The sequence below is a fragment of the Bactrocera dorsalis genome, chromosome 5 (genome assembly GCF_023373825.1).
Source record: "Bactrocera dorsalis isolate Fly_Bdor chromosome 5, ASM2337382v1, whole genome shotgun sequence".
Taxonomy (NCBI): domain Eukaryota; kingdom Metazoa; phylum Arthropoda; class Insecta; order Diptera; family Tephritidae; genus Bactrocera; species Bactrocera dorsalis.
The window spans coordinates 67051861-67072600 of NC_064307.1; the positions used below are offsets into that span (position 1 = coordinate 67051861).

The 20740-nt window shown below is 38.7% G+C and overlaps 2 protein-coding genes across 4 annotated transcripts in view; one reads left to right on the forward strand and one right to left on the reverse strand.

Annotated features, from left to right (window-relative positions):
- The window catches only part of LOC105225920 (mitochondrial import inner membrane translocase subunit TIM14), a 211740-nt gene that overhangs the window by 73004 nt on the left and 117996 nt on the right, over nucleotides 1-20740 (reverse strand). The window lies entirely within an intron of this gene.
- The window catches only part of LOC105222411 (MOB kinase activator-like 2), a 115861-nt gene that overhangs the window by 57676 nt on the left and 37445 nt on the right, over nucleotides 1-20740 (forward strand). For 2 of the 3 annotated variants that reach the window (XM_049457141.1, XM_049457142.1), the window contains exon 2: nucleotides 3587-5097. The exons of the other annotated variant lie outside the window; for it this stretch is intronic. In XM_049457141.1, coding sequence (XP_049313098.1) covers nucleotides 4055-5097 — 1043 coding nt within the window. In that variant the 5' untranslated portion in view covers nucleotides 3587-4054. The remainder of the gene's footprint in view (nucleotides 1-3586; nucleotides 5098-20740) is intronic. 3 annotated transcript variants of the gene reach the window in all.

Below are 20740 nucleotides of genomic sequence, written 5' to 3' on the forward strand. Positions count from 1 at the left end.
GTCAGTGCTCGGACAGACGGCCGCTGACCAATATCGCACGTATGCTCGACGCCTGTGTGTGCTCAAGCGCTTACACATGTAGTCCGCCTGTAATCTTACACTTATTTACATGCAAACTCGTATCACTTTTATGACAAAAACAAAAGCAAACGCAACAAATCAGACGAATACTACTCGGTTTAAAGATTAAGCGTGAAAAGTACACCGATATTCTACATACACACACACGCCACTTGTGGCAGCTAAGCGCATAGCCGGACTTATGCTTATCAGCAGCTCGAACCGACCACAAATATTTGTGCGACGCTGACGCTAACGTCGAGGTCGCTGCTACGCCGCCGCTGCTGATAGCGCGATGTTGGTCAGAGATCGAGCAACAGCTGTTCTCCACAAATGTGCGTGTGTGTGTGTTTTAGTTTACGTCGCTTTTTTACTTTTGCTCGCTGTGGTTTTCACACAATTTTTTTTTATCAAGTTCGTTGTTGTAGTACGCGAAAATTTCCATAATACCATCCCATCCATAAGGGGAGCGATCGCTAATGCACGTCGCGCGACGGCTGCGCGTAATCACCCATTTCGTATGTTTAATGCTAATCAATTTCGCCAATATGGTGCGATTTAATGTGACGTTAATTTCGTGCGAATGTGTCTGATTGCTTTCAAATGGTCACACATAAATCAAAGTGGTGCGATCGAACGTGTTCAACGTTTAAGTAAAAAAAAAATCGAGAAAAATAAAAAAAAAAGTCGAAAAAATATAAAAAAAAATCGAAAAAGTTACTGAGTCGCTGAGCAACACATGTGGCTGGCTCACTAGTGGCTTAGTCATAAAGTCCCATAGGTTTCAGTTTGGTTCCGGTTTGTCTTTGCGCGCTGGTCATATACATAGTACGCTTTATCGCCAACCACGAAAAAAAAAATAAAAATAAAATAAAAAATATAAAATCCTAGCGTATCGTGTTGTTGCACAAAAACTCAACTACATAAATATGAAAATAATAACAATAATTGGGAAAAAACGTTTTATGCTTCATAATTTAACAACAAATATATCTCAAGCTCGGTAGGCAACAAACGAGTTCAGTTCTGAGGCGGAGTCAGATGTGGTTTTGCTTTAATTTAAAATATTATTTTTTGCTAAGTTTTTAATATTTTTTTTGATTCTTATATTTTGTCCAATTTTTACAAAGCTTTAAGCTTTCGATGCGGTTACAACGATAAAATTCCATTTCCATAACATTCCATTTAGAGCTACGATAACCGTGGGTAAATTACTATATATTTTTTTACTTTGAAATTATAGTTAAATATTTCTGAAGTACTCTGTAGCTCAATAGCCTCAAGAAATCGCGTCGGTTTTTGGAAGCTTTTACACTTTACATATTATGTTTTACATCTTCATCAAATTAACTCAAACTTTTTGTTGGAATAAGCATTTTCGTCAATAAAAATTCACTCAAAATTAAAAAAAAGCTTTCGAAAGCTCTAAAGTGAGTTTTCAGTCAGTTCATCGTAGTCGTAGATTCTGATTCACAAATATGTAATAGCTATATATTTATTTATGAAGTCCATTGAAAATCAGCATTCACCCGAAACCGCATCGGTTTTTGGAAGCTTTTGGACTTTTCCGTATCATTTTTTTCATCTACAAAAAATTCTCGAACATTGAGCTCCAAGCTTTTTGTTACAATTAACATTTTCCTCAATAAAAATCAACAAAAAGCTGGAAAAGCTTTCAAAAGCTCTAGATTGAGTTTTCAGTGAGCTCATTAAAGTCATAGATTCTGATTCCCAAATAGTTAATAGCTATATACATATGTAGTTATGAAGTTCATTAACAATCAGCATTCAAGAGAAGTCTCATCCGTTTTTGGAAGCTTTTGTGCTCTGACCTTATTTTTTTTTTTACTTCCAGCGAATCATGAGCTACAAGCTTTTTTGTCCTCATTTTCACATTTAAAATATGCGCGAAAATCCACACATTTAAAAAAAAAGCTTTAAATTGAGCTTGTAGATGTTCATACACAAATACGTTACAGCTATATATTTATGGTCCCATCAGTTTTTGGAAGCTTTCGTGCTTTCATCTCATGATATTTTCCTCTTCATTGAATTATCGTATATTAATATATATTTATGGTCCCATCAGTTTTTGGAAGCTTTCGTGCTTTCATCTCATGATATTTTCCTCTTCATTGAATTATCGTATATTGAGCGCTAAACTTTGGCATTTTCACCATTGAAATAAGCGCGATAATCCATTCATGGTTAAAAACTTAAGCAAGCTTTAAAGCTTGAGCTTTTAGGCGACTGCAGCCATTTTGGATAACTCCATATAGTCATAGGTTCTTATTCGCAAATGCATTACATCTACATGATCACATCGGTTTTTTCTTAAAGCTTTTGAGCTTTCATCTCGTTATTTTTTCCTCTCCAACAAATTATCGAATATTGAGCGCCAAACTGTTTATTAAATTTGGTGTTTTCGCCAATATAATATGCGCGTCATAACCGTTCATAGTTAGAAGAAAGCTCTAGCAAGCTTTAAATTGAGCTTCCGTAGAAACAAAACATTTTCGTGCAGAGATTTTTATTTGTTTATTGAATACGAAGTTTTTTCGTTAGAATTGGCAACTACTCAGAGTTAGAAAAAGCTTTCGAAAAGGTTAGAAAAAGCTTTCGAATTGCGTTTTCAGTCGACAATATTTAAATTCATTTCATTCAAATATTTTCATGCTAGGATTTTAATTTTTTTATTGAGTTTGAAGCCTTTTCGTTAGAACGGGCATCTATTCAGGGTTGCAAAAAGCTTTCGAAAGCTTTATATAGAGCTTTCAGTCGAGATTTTTACTTGTTTATTGCAGCTTTTTCGTTAGATTTGGCATCTATTCAAAAGCTTTCGAAAGCTTTTAATTGAGCTTTCAGTCAACCAAAATAATTTTTGGAAATTCCTCATTGGCTTAGCTACTAATTCACAAATATTTGTATGCTTGACTATTTGTTTGTTAAACTTGCTATTTTCTCACAAAGCTCAGCTTTTATGATTTCCCAGCTAAGCTTATGTTTCGTGCGGAATTTTACCAAATTTATTCTATTTATTATTGCTGTTTTGCGTGTGATTTCGTTACATGTGGGTGGTATGGTTCTGAGTCGTCGTATATGTGTGTTTAACACAAATTAACCGCAGTTTGTGCTAATGATATGCATAAATACCGCATTAAAACAAATGCTCGGTACCTAGTGTACCACAAAAAAGCACAAAGAATCACACGCTTTGGACCATAAAATAACGCAAGGCTATGCAGGGTACAATGGCTCATACAAAAATTCGAAATACGAAACATAAATAATGAAATTAGTATAATTGTTGCTTAGCTGACCTCCAGTATTGCGCTTGGTCAATGCCCGATCTGCGGAAGGAAGTGCTGAGGTCATTGCTTTCATGACTGTTTGAGTGACTGACTGATGGCTTGAATGACCTAGCAAACGCTTGGCTCGGCAATTCAACACGAATGCGTTGATTTGTTGACCCAGACGTCGGCTTGTTGCTCACAAATTAATTTTTCGAAAAAAATTTCCACTTTAGTGCTTTATTTTGTTTTGGAAATTGCTGAAAGATTTCCAAGAAACATACGCCGAACGAACTATAACAATATAGTGGGAGAAATACCAATTATGCTGTGAAATAAACCAACAACAACACGAACACATATGTAAACAAAACAACAATAAAGACCACACCAAAAATAATTAATAACAAAAGTAAAGAAGAAAATAAGTTGTGAAAGAAAAATGCGCAACAAAGTAAACATTCGTCAGAAAATCGAACAAAAGTGCGCAGTAAAGTGAAATAATAACAATAACAACGAAACACATAATAAAAGCGAAGCAGCAATTATTGAACGAGCGGGTTTCCACAGCGTTGACCTGCGCACCGGCTACACAAGCCTTGTGATCCTCTTAAGAACTTGAAACTCCAACAGCCAAACCGAAACCAAAACCAAAACCAACTTGAACTAACCTCTTGGCGAGGTGCCACTAAACCTTCGAAATTATGTTGAGAACGCCCACACACATCGTGGAACTGAGTACGAATACGACGAGTCCATTGCTACAGAAGTTCCACGTCGGCGCGGGTAACAACGGCGCTGGCGCGGCGAACGGCTCCACAGCCGTCGGTGTGAAGGCGAGCAGCTGTGCGGCGGCAGCAGCCGCAGCGGCAACTGCGGTGCAATATCACCACCAACAACAACAACAACAGCAAAAGCAAACGTCTAACAAATTCTTTAATGATCGGCAACAACAACAAGAGCAACACAAACAAACGACTGGCTATCGATTTCAAGCGAAGGGCATGAAAATCACCACATCATCATCCTCGGCTGCGAAAGAGCACTTAGCGAACGCAACAACAACTACAAACACCGCAACGGCGGCTAGCACACCGATTTCGGCCGCACGCAGCCTCTTGTCATCGACACCGTTTATTTCGTTTAAGCGTATCAAAAAATCGAAAACAACCACCACCACAACAACAGCAACAACCAACTCAGCGAGCACACGCACAAAGACGAACGGTCTGATCGCCAACGCTGTGGTGGAACACGTTTATGCGCCAGCAACGGTCGCTGCAGCCACAGTGCAGGGCCAACAGTTCGACCAGTCAGCTGACAGCAGCAGCAGCAACAACTATCACTTTTGCTGCGGCAACCAACACAATAACAATAATAACTATTTGAAGACGGAACTCGCTACGTTGACGCACGGCAACGGCACAGCGCTAGTGAAATCATCGTCGTCATCATCGAACGCCTCCTCGACGGCTTCGTCAAATCATTCGGCCTTCTCCACAACGCCGCTTACCGCTTCTGCGTCGGCGGCCAGTGTTGGCAACGCGAGCAATATCAGCTGCAGCACACAGAGCACAGCGATCTCCAGCACCAACTCGAACGCCTCCAGCGCAGCGTCGGTCACTTCGGTCGTTACTATGTCGCCGACAACACAGGCACCGACACGAACCTCATTGTTCGATTCATGTCATCGGAAGATACGGCTCATCGGCGGCGGTCCGGTCGCCTTTCTGGGCGGACTTGTAGCGTAAGTTTTTACACTTGAATTTTATTTAAATTTTTAAGTATTTGTAACCAAGTACTATGCTGAACCCTCAGTAATTTTAATAAGTTTGACAAAGAATGCTCAAAACGTTTGCTTTCGTCAGATTTATAGTCTGCAGCGCGACCTTGGAAACTGAGATGATTTGTGGAAGGTTTGGTTATGAATCTAGGGTCCTTTCTTCGATTCTACCAATTCTAGAGCGTCCTCCTGATTTTTTGCCCTCAACCTTAGGTTCTTAGGTTCTTAAGAGCATACTGAAGAGTATATAAATGACTGATTTCATTTATTCTGCTAACAATTTTCCGACCTTTGTAATCAGTTTTCAAAACGATTGTTTTTGGAAGACTTTAGAGGATATAATGGAGCCAAGAGTCACACTGGTACTGATTAGCTGGCGGATTTTGTTGAACCTTGGCTGACATATACCTTTCAGATTTGTCGTCCTTCGGGATATTTTAGAAACTGAGATAATTTCCTCCGTTTGAAGTTGTAGACCTGGATGAGATTGCGCTGCAAGGTCTTTCGGCTTTATAGCGGTCTACAAGATTTATCGGTCTTGAACTGAGCTACCTAGTATGTGTTCTATGGCCTGAGACGGCTTCTCAATCCTTCGGCGCTTCCATTTTTTAGAGTTCCCATGGATTCTAACGTAGAAACAGTCGGCTGGGTTATCAGAGTTTTACATGCGGGTGAATGTATTTTCTAAACTCTACAGCACTTTTTTACCCTGAAGAGGCTCTATTACGTTTTACACGAAGTTTGAAACACTCAGAAGGAATCGCCGGAGACTATACAAAATATACAATATATTCGTATGTATAAAAGATGATCCATTTCGAGGTTTCCTACTTTTTTAAAGAAAAAACACCGAAACTTCAAATTCAATCGGGGAATGTTTATTATCATTTAAATGAATTTTCTTTGGCATTTATTTTTAGAAAGATTATCTCTTTCCAATGTTAACCGCGGCTACGTCTCAGATGGTCCATCCGTTGAGTCCAATTTTCGATGACTCATTCGAGCATTTCGACTGGTAACTGGCGAATGACACGCGTGATATTTTGCTCCAAGGCCTGAATCGAAGTGGGATTGTCCGCATATACTTTAGACTTTACATATCCTCAACGGTAAAAGTCTAACGGTGTGAGATCACACGATTTTGGTGGCCAATCGACCTGCCCAAAGAGTGAAATTATCTGCTCACCGAAGTGTTCTCTCAATTAATTCATTGATTAATGCGATGTGTGGGAAGTAGTGCCGACTTATTGGAGCCAGATGTCGCCGAGATCACGAGCTTCACCTTCAGACATCAAATAGTCATTAACATGGTCGAAATTTACGTTCTTAATGGCATCATTTTTGAAAAAATATTGTCCGAAGATTCCACCGGCCCACAAACCACACCAAACCGTTGTTTTTTCTGGATGTAATGGCAGCTCTTGAATCTCTTCAGAATCAACTGAAAGTTTTATAGTGAAGGTTAAGCGAAATTCACGTTATTTTTTTTTTGTCCAGATCATATTTTGAAAATTTTGAAAAGTTCCCCAATACTTGTCTGAAATTCTTGCTTTGCCAAGTCAACGTCTTGCATTACAATAATTCCAAAAATTCTAGCAAATTCACATTCAGATTTCACGAAGCACTCAGCGTCATCGCCGCTCTGTACGTGCTTCAAAGCGCTTCAAGAGTATTGCATCATATTTCAGTTGAGCTCATCAACTTTTGTCTCCAGTTTTCTTGACCTGCACTCGACACCGCTTTTTGACAGTTATGAATGTAGTTGAATAAATTGTCAAACGGCTGGCTGTGGGTTGCAGCATCATTTGTCCACCTCAATGGCAAATGAGCTGCGCGGCGCGACGCGTCAAAGCAGACACCGTTATACTCACTCATGGGCCAGTTGTAATGCGAGAGTTCATTCATTCATTCACTTAACGTTGCTTTGAACTTTTAACTGCGCTTAAATTGCAAAGTCAAGGCATTGAACCACATACTTACAATGTGGCAACTACGTGCACACGCACAAACAAACACATGCGCGCGCTTTAAAGCGGTCAATGCGGCAAATGCGCGCGTTAATGTGTGTGTGCGTAGGCAATTGTGTGGCAACCGCACCTAGCGGCCTGGTAATTCAATTAAAGTTGACTGCCCCCAACGTGCTGCCGCGCTGACGGGCTAATGGCGTTGCTGCAGCTGATGCTGCTGATTATTGTTATGCATCGCGCTTTCAGCTGACTGTGCAGGCGTATTGAAGTAGCAAAAATAATAATGAATTAAAAAAATAAATAAATGCAAACAAGTACTATGAGGTGCTCATGTTCAAGTGCCCGCTTTTTGTTTATTGCTGCTCATTTGTTATTACTGTTTTTTTTTCGGTTTTATACCCTGAACGGGGCATATTAAGTTTGCCATAAAGTTTTTGAGATATCGATGTGAAATTTTTCACACGTCCGTTTCTTTTCAAGAAATACAATTCCGGAAGAAATGGCTGAATTCGGGCCACTATAGCATATAGCTGCCATACAAACTGAACGATCGGAATCCAGTGCTTGTATGGACAACTTTTTTATTTGACGAGATATCTTCACGAAATTTTGTGTGGATTACTGTCCAAAATGACGGTACATTTTCCGAAGAAATTGTTCACATCGGACCACTATAGCATATAGCCACCATGCAAACTGAACAATCAAATTCAAGTGCTTATATGGCAAGCTTTTTTATTTAACGAGATATCTTCACGAAATTTGGCATGTATTTTTGTCCAAGGCAGCGATATCTTGTCCGAAGAAATCGTATTGATCGGACCACTATAACATATAGCTGCCATATAAACTGAACCATTGAAAACAAGTCCTAGTATGAAAAACTTTTTCATTTTATGAGCTATCTACATTAATTTTTGTATGTATTATTCTCTAAAGTAACGATACGATTTCCGAAGAAATTGTTGAAATCGGATTACTATAGCATATGGCTGCCATACAAACTGAGTGATCGGAATCAAGTGATTGTACGAAAATTTTTTTATTTGACGAGATATCTTCACGAAATTTTGTATATACTATTCTTCAATGCAACGGTATAATTTCACCGAAAATTGTTTAAATCGGACCACTATAAGATATAGCTGCCATACAAACTGCATTGAAACTTCTTTATTTGTAAAGGGTATTATAGCTTAAATGCAAGCTAAGTTAACAGTTTTTTTGTTTTTGTGTTTTTTTACCTTTACTTTGTGCTTCATTTACTTTGGCTGGGTCTAATTACAAGTGGCGCAATGCTGCTTTACGCGCTTCTTGTGAAACAGGGTGCTTGAACCGCGTCAAGGCTGTCCGAACAGGTGGTGCGTGTGTCCAACGCGCCACAGTAATTCATTTAGTAAAATTCTGCTAAAATTGCTAATTTTTAAATGATATTCATTCATTATTATTTTTGTTTTCAATAACAGCAAATATTTTCTGTCATTACTGTTGGCATTCTTAAGCGATTTTTTGTTGTTGCTGCTTGTTATTCACTTATTGTATTTGTTTAAAGACACTTTAAGTCTTATGCGTCTTATGACTTATGTTTCTTTGTGCAATTTTTTGCTACAAACCACCATTGTTGTTGCTCTCGAGGCTATATGCGCGCCGCCTTATTGTTATTGTTTGCTTGTTTTTGTGCTTCCTGCGGTCGCGCTGCTGCCATTTGCTGTGCTCAGTCACATCTTTTGTGGTTGGTTACTCATTTGTTAGCAATTGTTTGGTGTTTGCCTTGCCAGCGACTTGTGTGGCTGTTAGTGTTGTTGTCATCCCTTTTAGCATTTATTTTTATTTTTTTTTTCATATTTTTTTTCATATTTTTCTCAAATATTTTACTGCTGAAATTTGCTCACCTCGGCAATGACACTTGACTTGCGCTTTTTGCTGCCTTACTGCCGCATTGTTGTTGCTGTCAGCCACTATACTTGCCACCAGCAAGTCTGCCAAAGCGGCAAGCGTTTGTCAAGTGCAATTAGTCAGCGATGTTATTGTTTCCGCTGTCCACTTTCCAAGTCTCACCTAGTCACCCATTAAGCCTATAGTTATTTAGCGTTGTTATGTTGTTGTCATGCGGCTCATTTGCTTACGGTTTGTTGCTAATTTTAATTGTAATTACAATTGCCTACTTTTATGGTCGCCACCTGTCGGTTTGCTGCTGACGACTGCGTCGCTCCGCAGCTGCTGTGGTCCACTTTAAGATTCTTGTTGATTTAGCATTTTTCGTTTGCTAATTTTGTCTTATTTGCTCTTCTTTTGTTAACTGTTCTTTCAGTCTTGATTTTGTACATATTTATAAACCAAAAAATGATTTGAAATTCCAGTTAGACGAGTCGACCTTTTTGTGACTTAAATCGTCGTCGCTATGGTTCGAACCTGTTTTGTTGCCAATTACCGCCGCACAGTAGCGAAATCTTACTTGTTTTGCCTTGTTGTAGTTGTAGTTGTCTTCTAACTTGTTAAATTTTTTTTATGCTCATTTTATTTCCAATGCTAATTTTTTCTACAAATCACGCCACCTCCAGCGCGTCTTTGTATGTAGACTCGTATTTTGTTCTCTGCATCATTAGACAAATGACTCTTCTGTATATTACTCCACAACAAACAGCAGCACAGTTCGATTTTTTTGTATAAAAAACTAAGGAAAAACGTTAACTTTGTTGCGTTTGTAGTGTCTTAATGGATTTAGAACTATATACTTATGTATATGCAGACAATAACACAACCTCCAAGTATGGCTCACTTCGCGTTTCGAGCAAATTACTAAAAATTATAATTTATGTTTAGCCATTAAGCTCATTTTAACGGTTATAACTTCCTCATATTCTTGACGTATTTACATGAGCGTCTCAGCAGTGTTAGCTCAAGACTTTGAGAAACTAGAAATGGTTCTGTACTATAAAGGTGGCATTGAAAATTTTTTAGCAAACTATGAAGATCCGAAATTTGAGCAAAATACCCGAAATTTAAATATTTCGATATTTTTTAGCACCCTGTATATAATTCCAATATTGAGCTTATTTTGTAACACCCTGTATACAATACCTATTTACAAATATGACCATAACTCGCTTAATTTTTGAAGTTATATTGTTATATTTTCCGCAATACGTCCACAATTGACTGAAACTGAGGCTCGACTGAATTTGGAAATATCGGTATTTTAGGGTAGTCTGCTAGACTAATGAGTCACGCATATACCAGTTCGGTCATTTGCGTACAAGATGGAGTTTCGTTACCAAGTCCATGAGAAATGGTCATCCTTTGGATGCCTGCGCTTGACGCGACTTTAAAAGACTGTGCCTCATACCGTGAGCCTCCAAAGATTGTTAAATACGCGAAAGTCTCCGAGCAGTGAAGGCTAGCACATGTTCTTCACCTCAGTGGGGAAACAGTTATCCGATCCGTACTAAACCTTCTGGGTGCCTGGTCACCGCGGAATCGTCAGAAATTGAGCTTGCAAGAAGCGGACGCTGGATCTATGAGCTTCGTGCGAGGTCAGGAAGCGCGAGTTTTGGTCAGTAATCAGCACTTAAGAGATTGCAAAAACCTTTTGGCACCTCCTCCGCTGTCCAGCTTTCACTAGACTAAGATTGAGTTATCTCGATTGCTTGGTGATTTCTACGAACCCGGTGAATTAGCTGGAATTGATATTTGCCGTCTCGCCATCAATAAATTTGTGGCGTTTTGTAGATATTTGACGGTCGTTTGATCAATACCTTGGAGTTCTGGTCATCACAACGGATAGACGTCTCTTACGATACAATTGGGTTTATAGTCCGCTCAATGATATTAAAAGGCTGCCTGGACTCCATATCTCTAGCATCGAGTAGTTTAACGATTAGACTGGTTTGCCTGGCTACAGCGGTACTGCTGAAAACTGTAAGGCTGATGACTTAGCTAGGATAGGTACTTCAGTCTCAATAACTGCGGAATGGAAATGAGTAGAAGGCAACTTCCTGCAACTCCTGCTTCTTCTGGTTCACTACTGGACTGTTGGGCTTCAGACTAAAGCAGCAAGCAAGACTACCAGCAGCTGTGCTGTTGCAAGGTGATTCTAGTGGGAGTTCTAACAGGACACAGTCTCATTCGGCTTCATCCTATAAGATTAAAGAAAAACCAGCAGTTTTTTTTTGTCCCTCCGCAATGCTGTATGATTAGCCATCTAACTTAACCTAACGGTTTTTGAGACGATTTTACCTCAAAGTACGTTTTGTTTTGGAATTGCTGATAGGAAGCCAATTTAAGGACTGAACTTCGACGTGGACAACGTCCGGTGTGTTTAACGTGGTTACCTGCTAACGATAGCCTTACCTCACGGCGCTCAAAAGCACAGCGGACCAAATCAATGCGTTGATCAGTGCCCTGAAAATGCCAGGCATACTAATCATCTTGGTAGAGTTCGAGCCCCATCTAAAACCTCTGCCGTACTTTCGGTCCGGTACCCGGAATTCAACTGACAAAGTGTCAGTTCTTTCTGCATTTGGGTTTTAACCACAACCATCATGATGCTCCACTAGGGACCAGTCCGTCTGAGCAGATTGGAGCGAACTCCAAGGGCTTCTGCTCCCCGTGGTACCAGAATTAATGCTTCAGTCAGACCTCGTGGCCGAAACTCTTTGATGTGCACAGTAATGTGTCGCATTTGAACTTTATTTCAAGACTCTTATAAATTTTGAAGTCCAAATCGCTGCTGTGTTGACTATTTCTCGGCATGATATTCATTTCAACATATAATTTTATTCGTTAAGCTGACATGTCATGTAATTCTCAACTGGTTTATCAAAACGCAAAACGGAAGAGTTATGATTTCGAATAAGATTTTTCCATAAAAGTGTTCGAAAAATTACGATTACGAATAAGATTTTTCCATATACATAAGTAAGTGTTTGAAGGGTTGCTCGAGGAGCTCTTCGAAGCACTCTACTTAGAGAACAATACACAATTTTTTATTATTATGTGGCATTATTTTTTACAAAGGCTTGATCTTTCCGAGTTCGTGACCTTATAATACCGACTATGACTTAATAGTTTTACTACAATAACAGCAACAACAACAATGACGCAACGCATTAGACCGTTGTACATAAATCTGTACATAATGACGCGGTTGCTATAGTTTATATACTCACACACACATAGAAACACAAGCGCCGTTCGAATCAATTCAATTGCTGGCATTGTACCATTTATGGCCTTTTCCTGTCTCAATATTGCCACAAACCCCAGCGCGCCCACTGCGCTGCCGCTTACGCGAGCGCAACAACACTTCCTCTTTCATTCCAACGCGGCAGCCTTCTGCCACAGCGCCGACAGCCGAAGGTTGTTGCTCAAACCCCAAACCGTTGGAGGCCGACGAGCGCGGAGGCGCTTAAGTACAAACTTTGTTCATTTATTTGCGGTTATTAAATAAGTTAAGTTTTGCCACATACACACAACAACAACACAGTTGGCGTAGAAATAGTGTAAAAAGTGCGAAACAATTGTTAACAGCAGCAGCAACAACAACAGCGAAGTATAAAACACGGCGCATAACAATAGAAATAATGGCCTGCTTTCGCAAGCGCTGCCACAGATTAGGGCGCATCCATGCAAGCGGCATGCAACAGCAGCACAATAATAACAACTGTGGCAACAGGAAGTTTAAGCAGCAGCAGCCAAAGCAATAGCGAAATCAAAGCCGCACGTACGAGTTCGAAGTTGTGTGTGTGTACTTGTTTTTGTTGTTATTGTTGTTATTAGTTTTGTTGTTGTTTTTTGTAAAATTGTTGCTGCCGCTATTATTGTTACGCTATTGCCGCACTTTCCATTCATGCCACATGCGAGCATGCACACACCAGCGCCCATGTATGCATGTGTTGTGGCAAGAGCACTGTATGTACCGTTCGTTGTTGCTGTTGCTGCAACAATTCATAATAATACTGCTATTTTTCGCGATTGCAGTAGCAGCAGTGCAACAACAACAATAATAACAACAACTTCAGAAGAGCAACAACATTAACAATAGCGGTGCAACAACAACAAAAACAACGACATCAGTGCTGCAACAACAACAAAGATAACATGAACACAGTTGCAACAACAACAAAAACTACAACAACATCATAGTTGCAACAACAACAAAAACAACAACATTGATTTTCTTGTCTTATTGTTGTTGCATTCGTCGTGATTTTTTCATTTTTTCTGTTTGGCTCTTCACTGCGCCAGCCCCGCCCTTTGCACCGCGACCGCTTTGCGCCCTAGGCTCTGCTGTAACGCCCTGCACCGCCGTGGCTACCAGTTGGCTGACTGCCGCGGCTAAATTTCTTGTGGAGCCTACAACTCTCCAACTGCTGTGCAGTCATCGGCAGCTAACTTGGTTGCCTCTTGGCTGTGGCAATACGCCAATAACGTGACTTATTACTTTCGTAACTCATTTTGCCGGCTTTGTTGTGCCTACTTGCTATTGTTATTGCAGTTACTTACTGTTTTTGTGGTTGTTGTTTCTTTTTTTTGTTTTTTGTTTTTGTTGTTGTTTTTATGTATTTATTTTCTCGTTGTTTCATGCAATTGTTGCTAGAGTTTTGGTTTGCTGCATAGTTTGATTTCGTTGCCATTGTTTTTGCCGCCTTTATTGCTGTTGTTGCCACATAGCACAGTTAGCAATAGTTGGTAATTAGTTTTCTTTCGGCAGCAGTCTCCCTACCCTTAGCCAGTAGCAGCAACATCGACTCTCTACTTTTTGATTTCTTTGCTTTGGCTCATACTCGTTTGCGCCGCATTGTTGTAGTTGTTGTTTTCCTTTCCTTTCTTTTCTTTCTGTTTCCTGCAAAGTTTCTTCTGGCACTCAAAGTTTGCCCTCACACAGCGTTTTCTTGCGTGTTGCCAATAGTTTTTCTACATGCCATTTTTAGTTGCTGCTTGTTGCTGTAGTTTTTCTTATTTCCTCAATTGCCAGTCGGTTAGTAGCACGTTATCGGTTTTATTTGCTTTTTACACTTGAAGTTTTTACTTAACTTTTTGTTTTTGTTTTCTATTTTGCCAAAAACTTTGCTAAACTTTCGAACACTTGTGTATCCTCGTTATGAAATCTGTAAGTCCTGCCTGCCGGTAGGTGTTAATAATTGTGTAATCAATATTTCTTTGGCACATCTTGGGTGTTGAATGGTTGCGATTAAATAACCGTAATGTTGTTGTTTCTCTGATTTGCTTTTTGTTTAAGTGGTGTTCTTGGAAAGTTGTTTGCTTGAGAAGTGGTTCATTGAATGTTGAGGATTCGTAGTCAAAGGAAAGGAAAGAAGAAGAAAGGGAAGAAAAGAAGAAGGATGGGGAAAAACTAATTCTGTTCGACCAAGGCTAGAATATTATTCAAAAATGAAGCACTTTTCATATAAAAACTAAATTTTGATTATACAGTTTGTAGAGTCGAAACCCTTTTAATGAACACTTCTTGGGATGACCTTTAGCGCATTTTGTTTTATCACTTCGATTGACTGAAAACGGGTTCCACGGAGCGGCAATTTCAGTTTGCGAAAATATTAAAAAATAATAAAAATAAATTGACTACCTTGAAAAAGAAAGCATCATCAACAGCGACTATCTTATGGTGTCATTGGATCGTTTGAAGAACTAAATTGCCGAAAACGGGCGCATTTGAAGCAAAAAAAAATGTTGCTTACCAAGGCAATGCACCGTGCCACAAGTCAGTGAAAACGATAGCAGAAAACTCAGACTTGGGCTTCGAATTGCTTCCGCATCCTCCGCAGACCCGAGATCTGGCCCTTCGTGACGTTTTTCTGTTCTCAGATCTCAAGAGATTGCTCGCTGGGAAGAAATTAAACAACAATCAAGAGATAACCTCCGAGATTGAGGCATAGGTCTCAGGAAAGGAAAATGTCGCTGGGGATCAGCTACAGAGCATATTGTAGATGCAACAGCATTTCGGGGCCCAAGACAAGCAATTTTCCCCTTGTTTTTATAATTTTGTATAAACACGGTGCATTTTATTAATCAATCAGCTCTTTCTTCTGCTTCGAATTAGACAATTTTTCATCTTTTTGGTTTTTCGAAATTTCGAAAATAATTTACGATAGCCTTTACTATGATTTTCTATCTAAAGACAGTCGAAGAAAATTATTCCACTGCATCCCAAAGATACATGCGAGAACTTGCCCAAATAGTTTGAAAATTCATTGTTTCTAGTTGTGTTCCGATATTAGATTTCTCATAGATTTTACTATCGTTGCTAATTACAAGTATATTTATTTTTTCATTTCTGATTTTCATAAAGGCGAATATCTCCTCGAAGTTGTGGGAAACGTCCTAGGGATCATTCTGAACAACTTTGCCCAATAGACTATGGGTCTAAAACCGGTTTCGCGCCAGCGATTTTTAAGAGCCATGATCCTTAGGCGCAGTTGTTCAGCATGATCCGTAGAATATTTTCGGCATACACTATTTAATAGTAAAAAAATCGACTCACTCTAATACACATACATATGTACGAGTATGTACCATATGTGCCCCATCAAGCTCGTTTTGTCAGCGACCATTAAAGCAGCTGCTTGTTGGTTAAGCTTCAGTTGCTTTGAAATTTATGCTTTCAGTGTCACTTACTTTTGAAAAGCACTGTTAATCTTTTATTGTATATTTCCAAATAAATCGATCGCGCTACCATTGCACTGATGCCTAATCATTCAACTGTTGCGAATAATCGATGCGCTTGATGACAAACCCACAAACACACACGCTCTTACAAGCGCAACGCTAAGCGCCATTGATTAGTTCACTACGGTCTGCAATTGAAAAATTTCTGGCTCATCGCCGGGGCAGCTGTTGGTCGTATAATCAGCGGCAATTTTGTGGTACATCCTCTGTCGGTTTTTTGTTTTTTCTTTTTTTTCGCGTCTGAGCCCGCTGCCGCCGCAATGCGCAGCGCTTGGCTACTCTTGCGTGTTAAAGCTTTCGATTGAGGGCGGTGCTGCCACAGTTTCTCCTTCTGTGTGTTTGTGTGTGTGTGTTGATTAGCATATGCGCCGGTAAATGTTACAAAATTGGTAAATGGTCAATTATAACAAGTACTAAATTGCCGATGAACCATTTGATTTGAGTTCGTGCTGCGTCATTATTTATTCATTAGCACAAGCTGTCTAATTTGGCAGCGCTTTCAACTCACCTCGCCTCAAATTTGTTGCGGCTGCAGTAATTATTAGATAGATTGAAACGATTTTATCTTTTTAATAATTTTCCGCCCGCTTTTTTTAATACGCTTGTAATCCAAATTGCCTACGCAAAGCTGATCAGCGCGCAGTTGCACGCATTAGTTGCAACAACGCATTTCAACAGCTACTGCTATGAGCTTGAAAAAAATAAAAAAAACAACAAAGAATGTTAACTTCGACTGCAACGAAGCTATAATACCCTTCTCCGTTGCATTTTATATCATAAAGGGGTATATAAGACTTTTATCTTAATTTTGAACGCTAAGTTTATATGGCAGCTATATGCTACAGTTGTCCGATCTCAACAAATTCTTTGGATATTGTAGACATAACTTGGATAAAAATCTGTGCCAAATTTCATGACGATACCTTAGCCGGTAAAAAAGTTTTTTGTACAAGGACTCGAGTTCGATCGGTCAGTTTGTATGACAGCTATATGCCATAGTGATCCGATCTGAATCATTTCTCCCGAGATTGTAGACATGACTTGGATAATAATCTGTACCAAATTTCGTAAAGATACCTCTTCAAATAAAATAGCTGTCCATACAAGGACTTGAGTTCTATCGGTCAGTTTGTATGACAGCTATATGCCATAGTGGTCCGATCTGAGTCATTTCTCCGGATATTGTAGACATGACTCGGACAATAATCTGTGCCAAATTTCATGACGATAACTTATCAAATAAAAAAGGTTTCCATGCAAGAACTCGAGTTCTGTCGGTCAGTTTGTATGACAGCTATCTGTTATAGTTGTCGGATATCGTCAGTTCCGTAAAATGAGCAGCTTCTTGGCAAGAAAAAGGCGTGTGCATAATTTCAGAACGATATCTCAATAACTGAGAGACTGTACAGGCGAACAGACCACGGACGGTATCGGATCAGCTCGTCATGGTCCAATATATACCATATTCTACAAGCGCTCCAACGTTTTCTTTTGTGTATTGCAAACTTCGTGGCAAATTTAGTATAATCTGTTCATTGTACTCGTATAAGAAATATACGCATTGTCTTATGAGACTTTTTAATTCTTGCGCGGTTTTTACATTAAATTTTGTGACTGTTCTCAGTTGGACTTGTTCGTTCCTTCTGTTTTTTACTTTCCCAATTGGACTTGTTGGTTCCGTATCGCTATATAGCGCAGCTGACTGCTTGTGTTTTGGTTATTCTAAATCGGTCTCTTCGCTTGTTTCGCCATTTGTCACGCCGCGAGTTTCAAGAAGTTGTAGAACAACGACACCAAAAAACCGATTACCGCGTCTGCAGCTGCAATTACAACACGCCAATTACCTTCATTAGCAATACCGTTGGAACGTATATTTCTTTTTGTCAACAACAAATCCAACAACAGTGGCAGTGTCAGCTTGGTGGCTTTTGGGGCAGCTTTGCTGCTGAGCTTAGCGTCGTGGTGTACCTTAAGCCAGGCGACTGTGACAGTGCAAAGTGGCGCAGCGCAAATTGATTTTGTATACAAACTCGTGTCGGTAAACGTTTCTTTTCGCTCGCGGAGTTGACCGATTGCCCTAAAGACTCTTACTTGAGTGTATAATATTCTGCAGTAATTTTTTAGCTTTATTTTTAGTGCTCACTCCGTCGGCGATCTCAATGTCTGCACTACTTTTAGTGTGCCTAAAAGTCGTAAGCGCCGGTGAAAACGTACCGAATGCGATGCCTCAACGAGAGGGTTATAGTATACCCCTCCGCTGATAACAAAAGTTTCATTTTTTAGATTAGTACAATATTTTTGCAAATTTTGTTTATGTAAAAGCTAATTTTTTTATTATGAAAGCTCATTTTGTGTACGTGAAAGCTTATTTTTTTATCATGAAAGCTTTTTACTATGAAAGTTTCATTTTAAGCATTAGTACAGTATTTTTTATTGTGAAAACTCATTTTGTTTACGTGAAAGTTTATTTTTTATAATGAAAGCTCATTTTGTTTACGTGAAAGTTTATTTTTTATAATGAAAGCTCATTTCTTTTGAGTGAAAGCTTTTTTTTTTGTTACTAAAGCTTATTTTTCTATTATGAAAGCTCATTTCTTTTAAGTGAAAGCTTATTTGTTATTATGAAAGCTACTTTTTTTACGTGAAATCTTATTTTTTTATTAAAAAAGCTCATATATGGGAGCTTTTGAAGTGAAAGCTTTTAGCGCCTTTACAGTTTTCAATATTAAAATTTTATATTTGAAAATAAGCTGGAGAACTTTATGCAATCTGGTATATAAGATCACACCGATGCCAAAAACCGTTTGATCACTGGAAGGAACTTCGTACCAAGAGCGAATCCGAATTCTACAGAGTTTATGAAAACGATAGCCATATTTTTTTTAATATGCAGTGATTAAAAAGCGCTTTGTCTTTTATAAAAACAACAAATTAAATTTCAAAAAATGCCAATTTGTACAAGTATTTATAAATTTGGTAATTTTATACAAGCAATGTGGTTTTAAGTGCCGTTAAGCTCAGCTGGATGAGCTAATAGCAGTTTTTCGATTTATTTTTGGTGCTCACATGCAATAAGCGTAACTTGTTTGGCTGCTTAAACGATTTATAAATTTACACACGCACACTTAAGCATAAATACCCAGATTTATACCCTAAACAGGTTGTAAATATAAAGCTTGCCACTATATTTGTATTAACCGAAAGGAAACGTGATTTAGCCTATAAATAACTTTTTCAGTTGACAAGATATATTCACGAAATTTGATCGAAGTTATTATTTATGGTATTGCTACAATCACCGAAGAAATTGCTCAGATCGGACAACTATAGCTTATAGCTGTCATACAAATTGACCAATCGAACTCATGTCTTTGTATGGAAAGCTCTTTTATTTGTCAAGATATCTTAACATAATTTGGCATATACTGTTATATAAGGCACAGCTACAATTTGTGAAAAATTTTTGTAGATCGGTCCACTATAGCATATAGCTGCCATACAAACCGACCGCTCAAACTCAAATCCTTGTATGAAAAACTTTTTCATTTGACGAGATATCAACACGAAAGTCGGCTTATATTATTATATAAAGCACAGCTATAATCTCTGAGAAAATGGTTCAAATCGGTCTACTATATCATATAGCTGTCATACAAACTGTGCCCTCAAAATCAGCATAAAGTGAGTTTAATATCATTTTTTGCTATAAAAATGCACCTGTAAAGGGTATAATATACGATTTTGTTGTATTTATTAAAATATAATAACAAGAAATATTAATGCGCTGTGCTCGTGCGCTTGCGGAAACACACATGTCTGGTGCCTCTCACTCTCCTTCACTTACGCGCTGCTGACTCATAACTGTGAGACGCTGGCGACACACGAAGGCGCGTTTCAAAAACATGTTTAAAGACATGTGTGTCATTTTTTAATATTATATTTTTATTTTTGTTTGTGTTTTTGTAGTTTTGGTACGTGCCACCCTGTGCATATGTTTTATATTCATTTATGAATTTTCTCTTTTTATACTTGTCTTGTCGTCGTTTTTGTTTTGCTTTATTGTCCCAACGGGATTTTAACGATTTATTGTTTGATCGCTTGGCCAATTCACAGAAATTAAATTTTTCACATTTATTGTAGTTGCTGTTGTTGTTTTTATTACACATTTGCTTGCGTTTCAGCCGCCAATATGATTCATGTGAGCAGCAATCAGCGTTTGTTGTTGTAATTCCGACTTAAAATAATAACCATTGGAGACTTTGCATATGCGCGCTTTGTTGTTATTGCGTATGCGCGAATCAAACATTAATTGCTTGCAAATTTTAAGCACATTTCCAGCGAATATCAGCAGAATCACATCAAATTCGCGCGACTTTGACGTTGACGGATACGTCTTCTACAACAATTTCAATCACAAAAACGCGAATTTTATGTCTGTGTGTGTTTCGGAGCCTGTCCACCCCTTGCCGCTGTGCTCTAATAGCGATTTTCCTCCACAAAGTTTCGTATTTATTTGCTGCTAAATGATTTTCGCGCAAATAAAATTCGCTACAAATACAAAATTCTGTGAACTGCATCGCTTCTTTCAACGCCAAATTTGTTTGTTATGTCTTGGAATGATTTCTCAATTTATTTAATTTCCCAGAACCCGTTTGCGCCGCGTTGCTTGTTTATTTTTTCGCACATGTACAAGCGAATTTCATTGCGCTAAATTTATACTTTTAAATTTGTACGTGTTTTCTGTTGTTTTTGTTTTTTTTTTATTAATTTTTCTTCTTCTTCCTCCGCTTGTATCTTGGCTGTGAAGACATCACGGCAAGAAATTAAAAACGAACCGTAGCATCTCGTCGCGCTGGTCCGGCGTCTTGATGCTGCATGAAAAAAGTAGCAGAAAAAAACCTTAAATAAAAAGCAGCAACAACAATTTAACAGTCAACTGGAATTGTAGCGGTAAT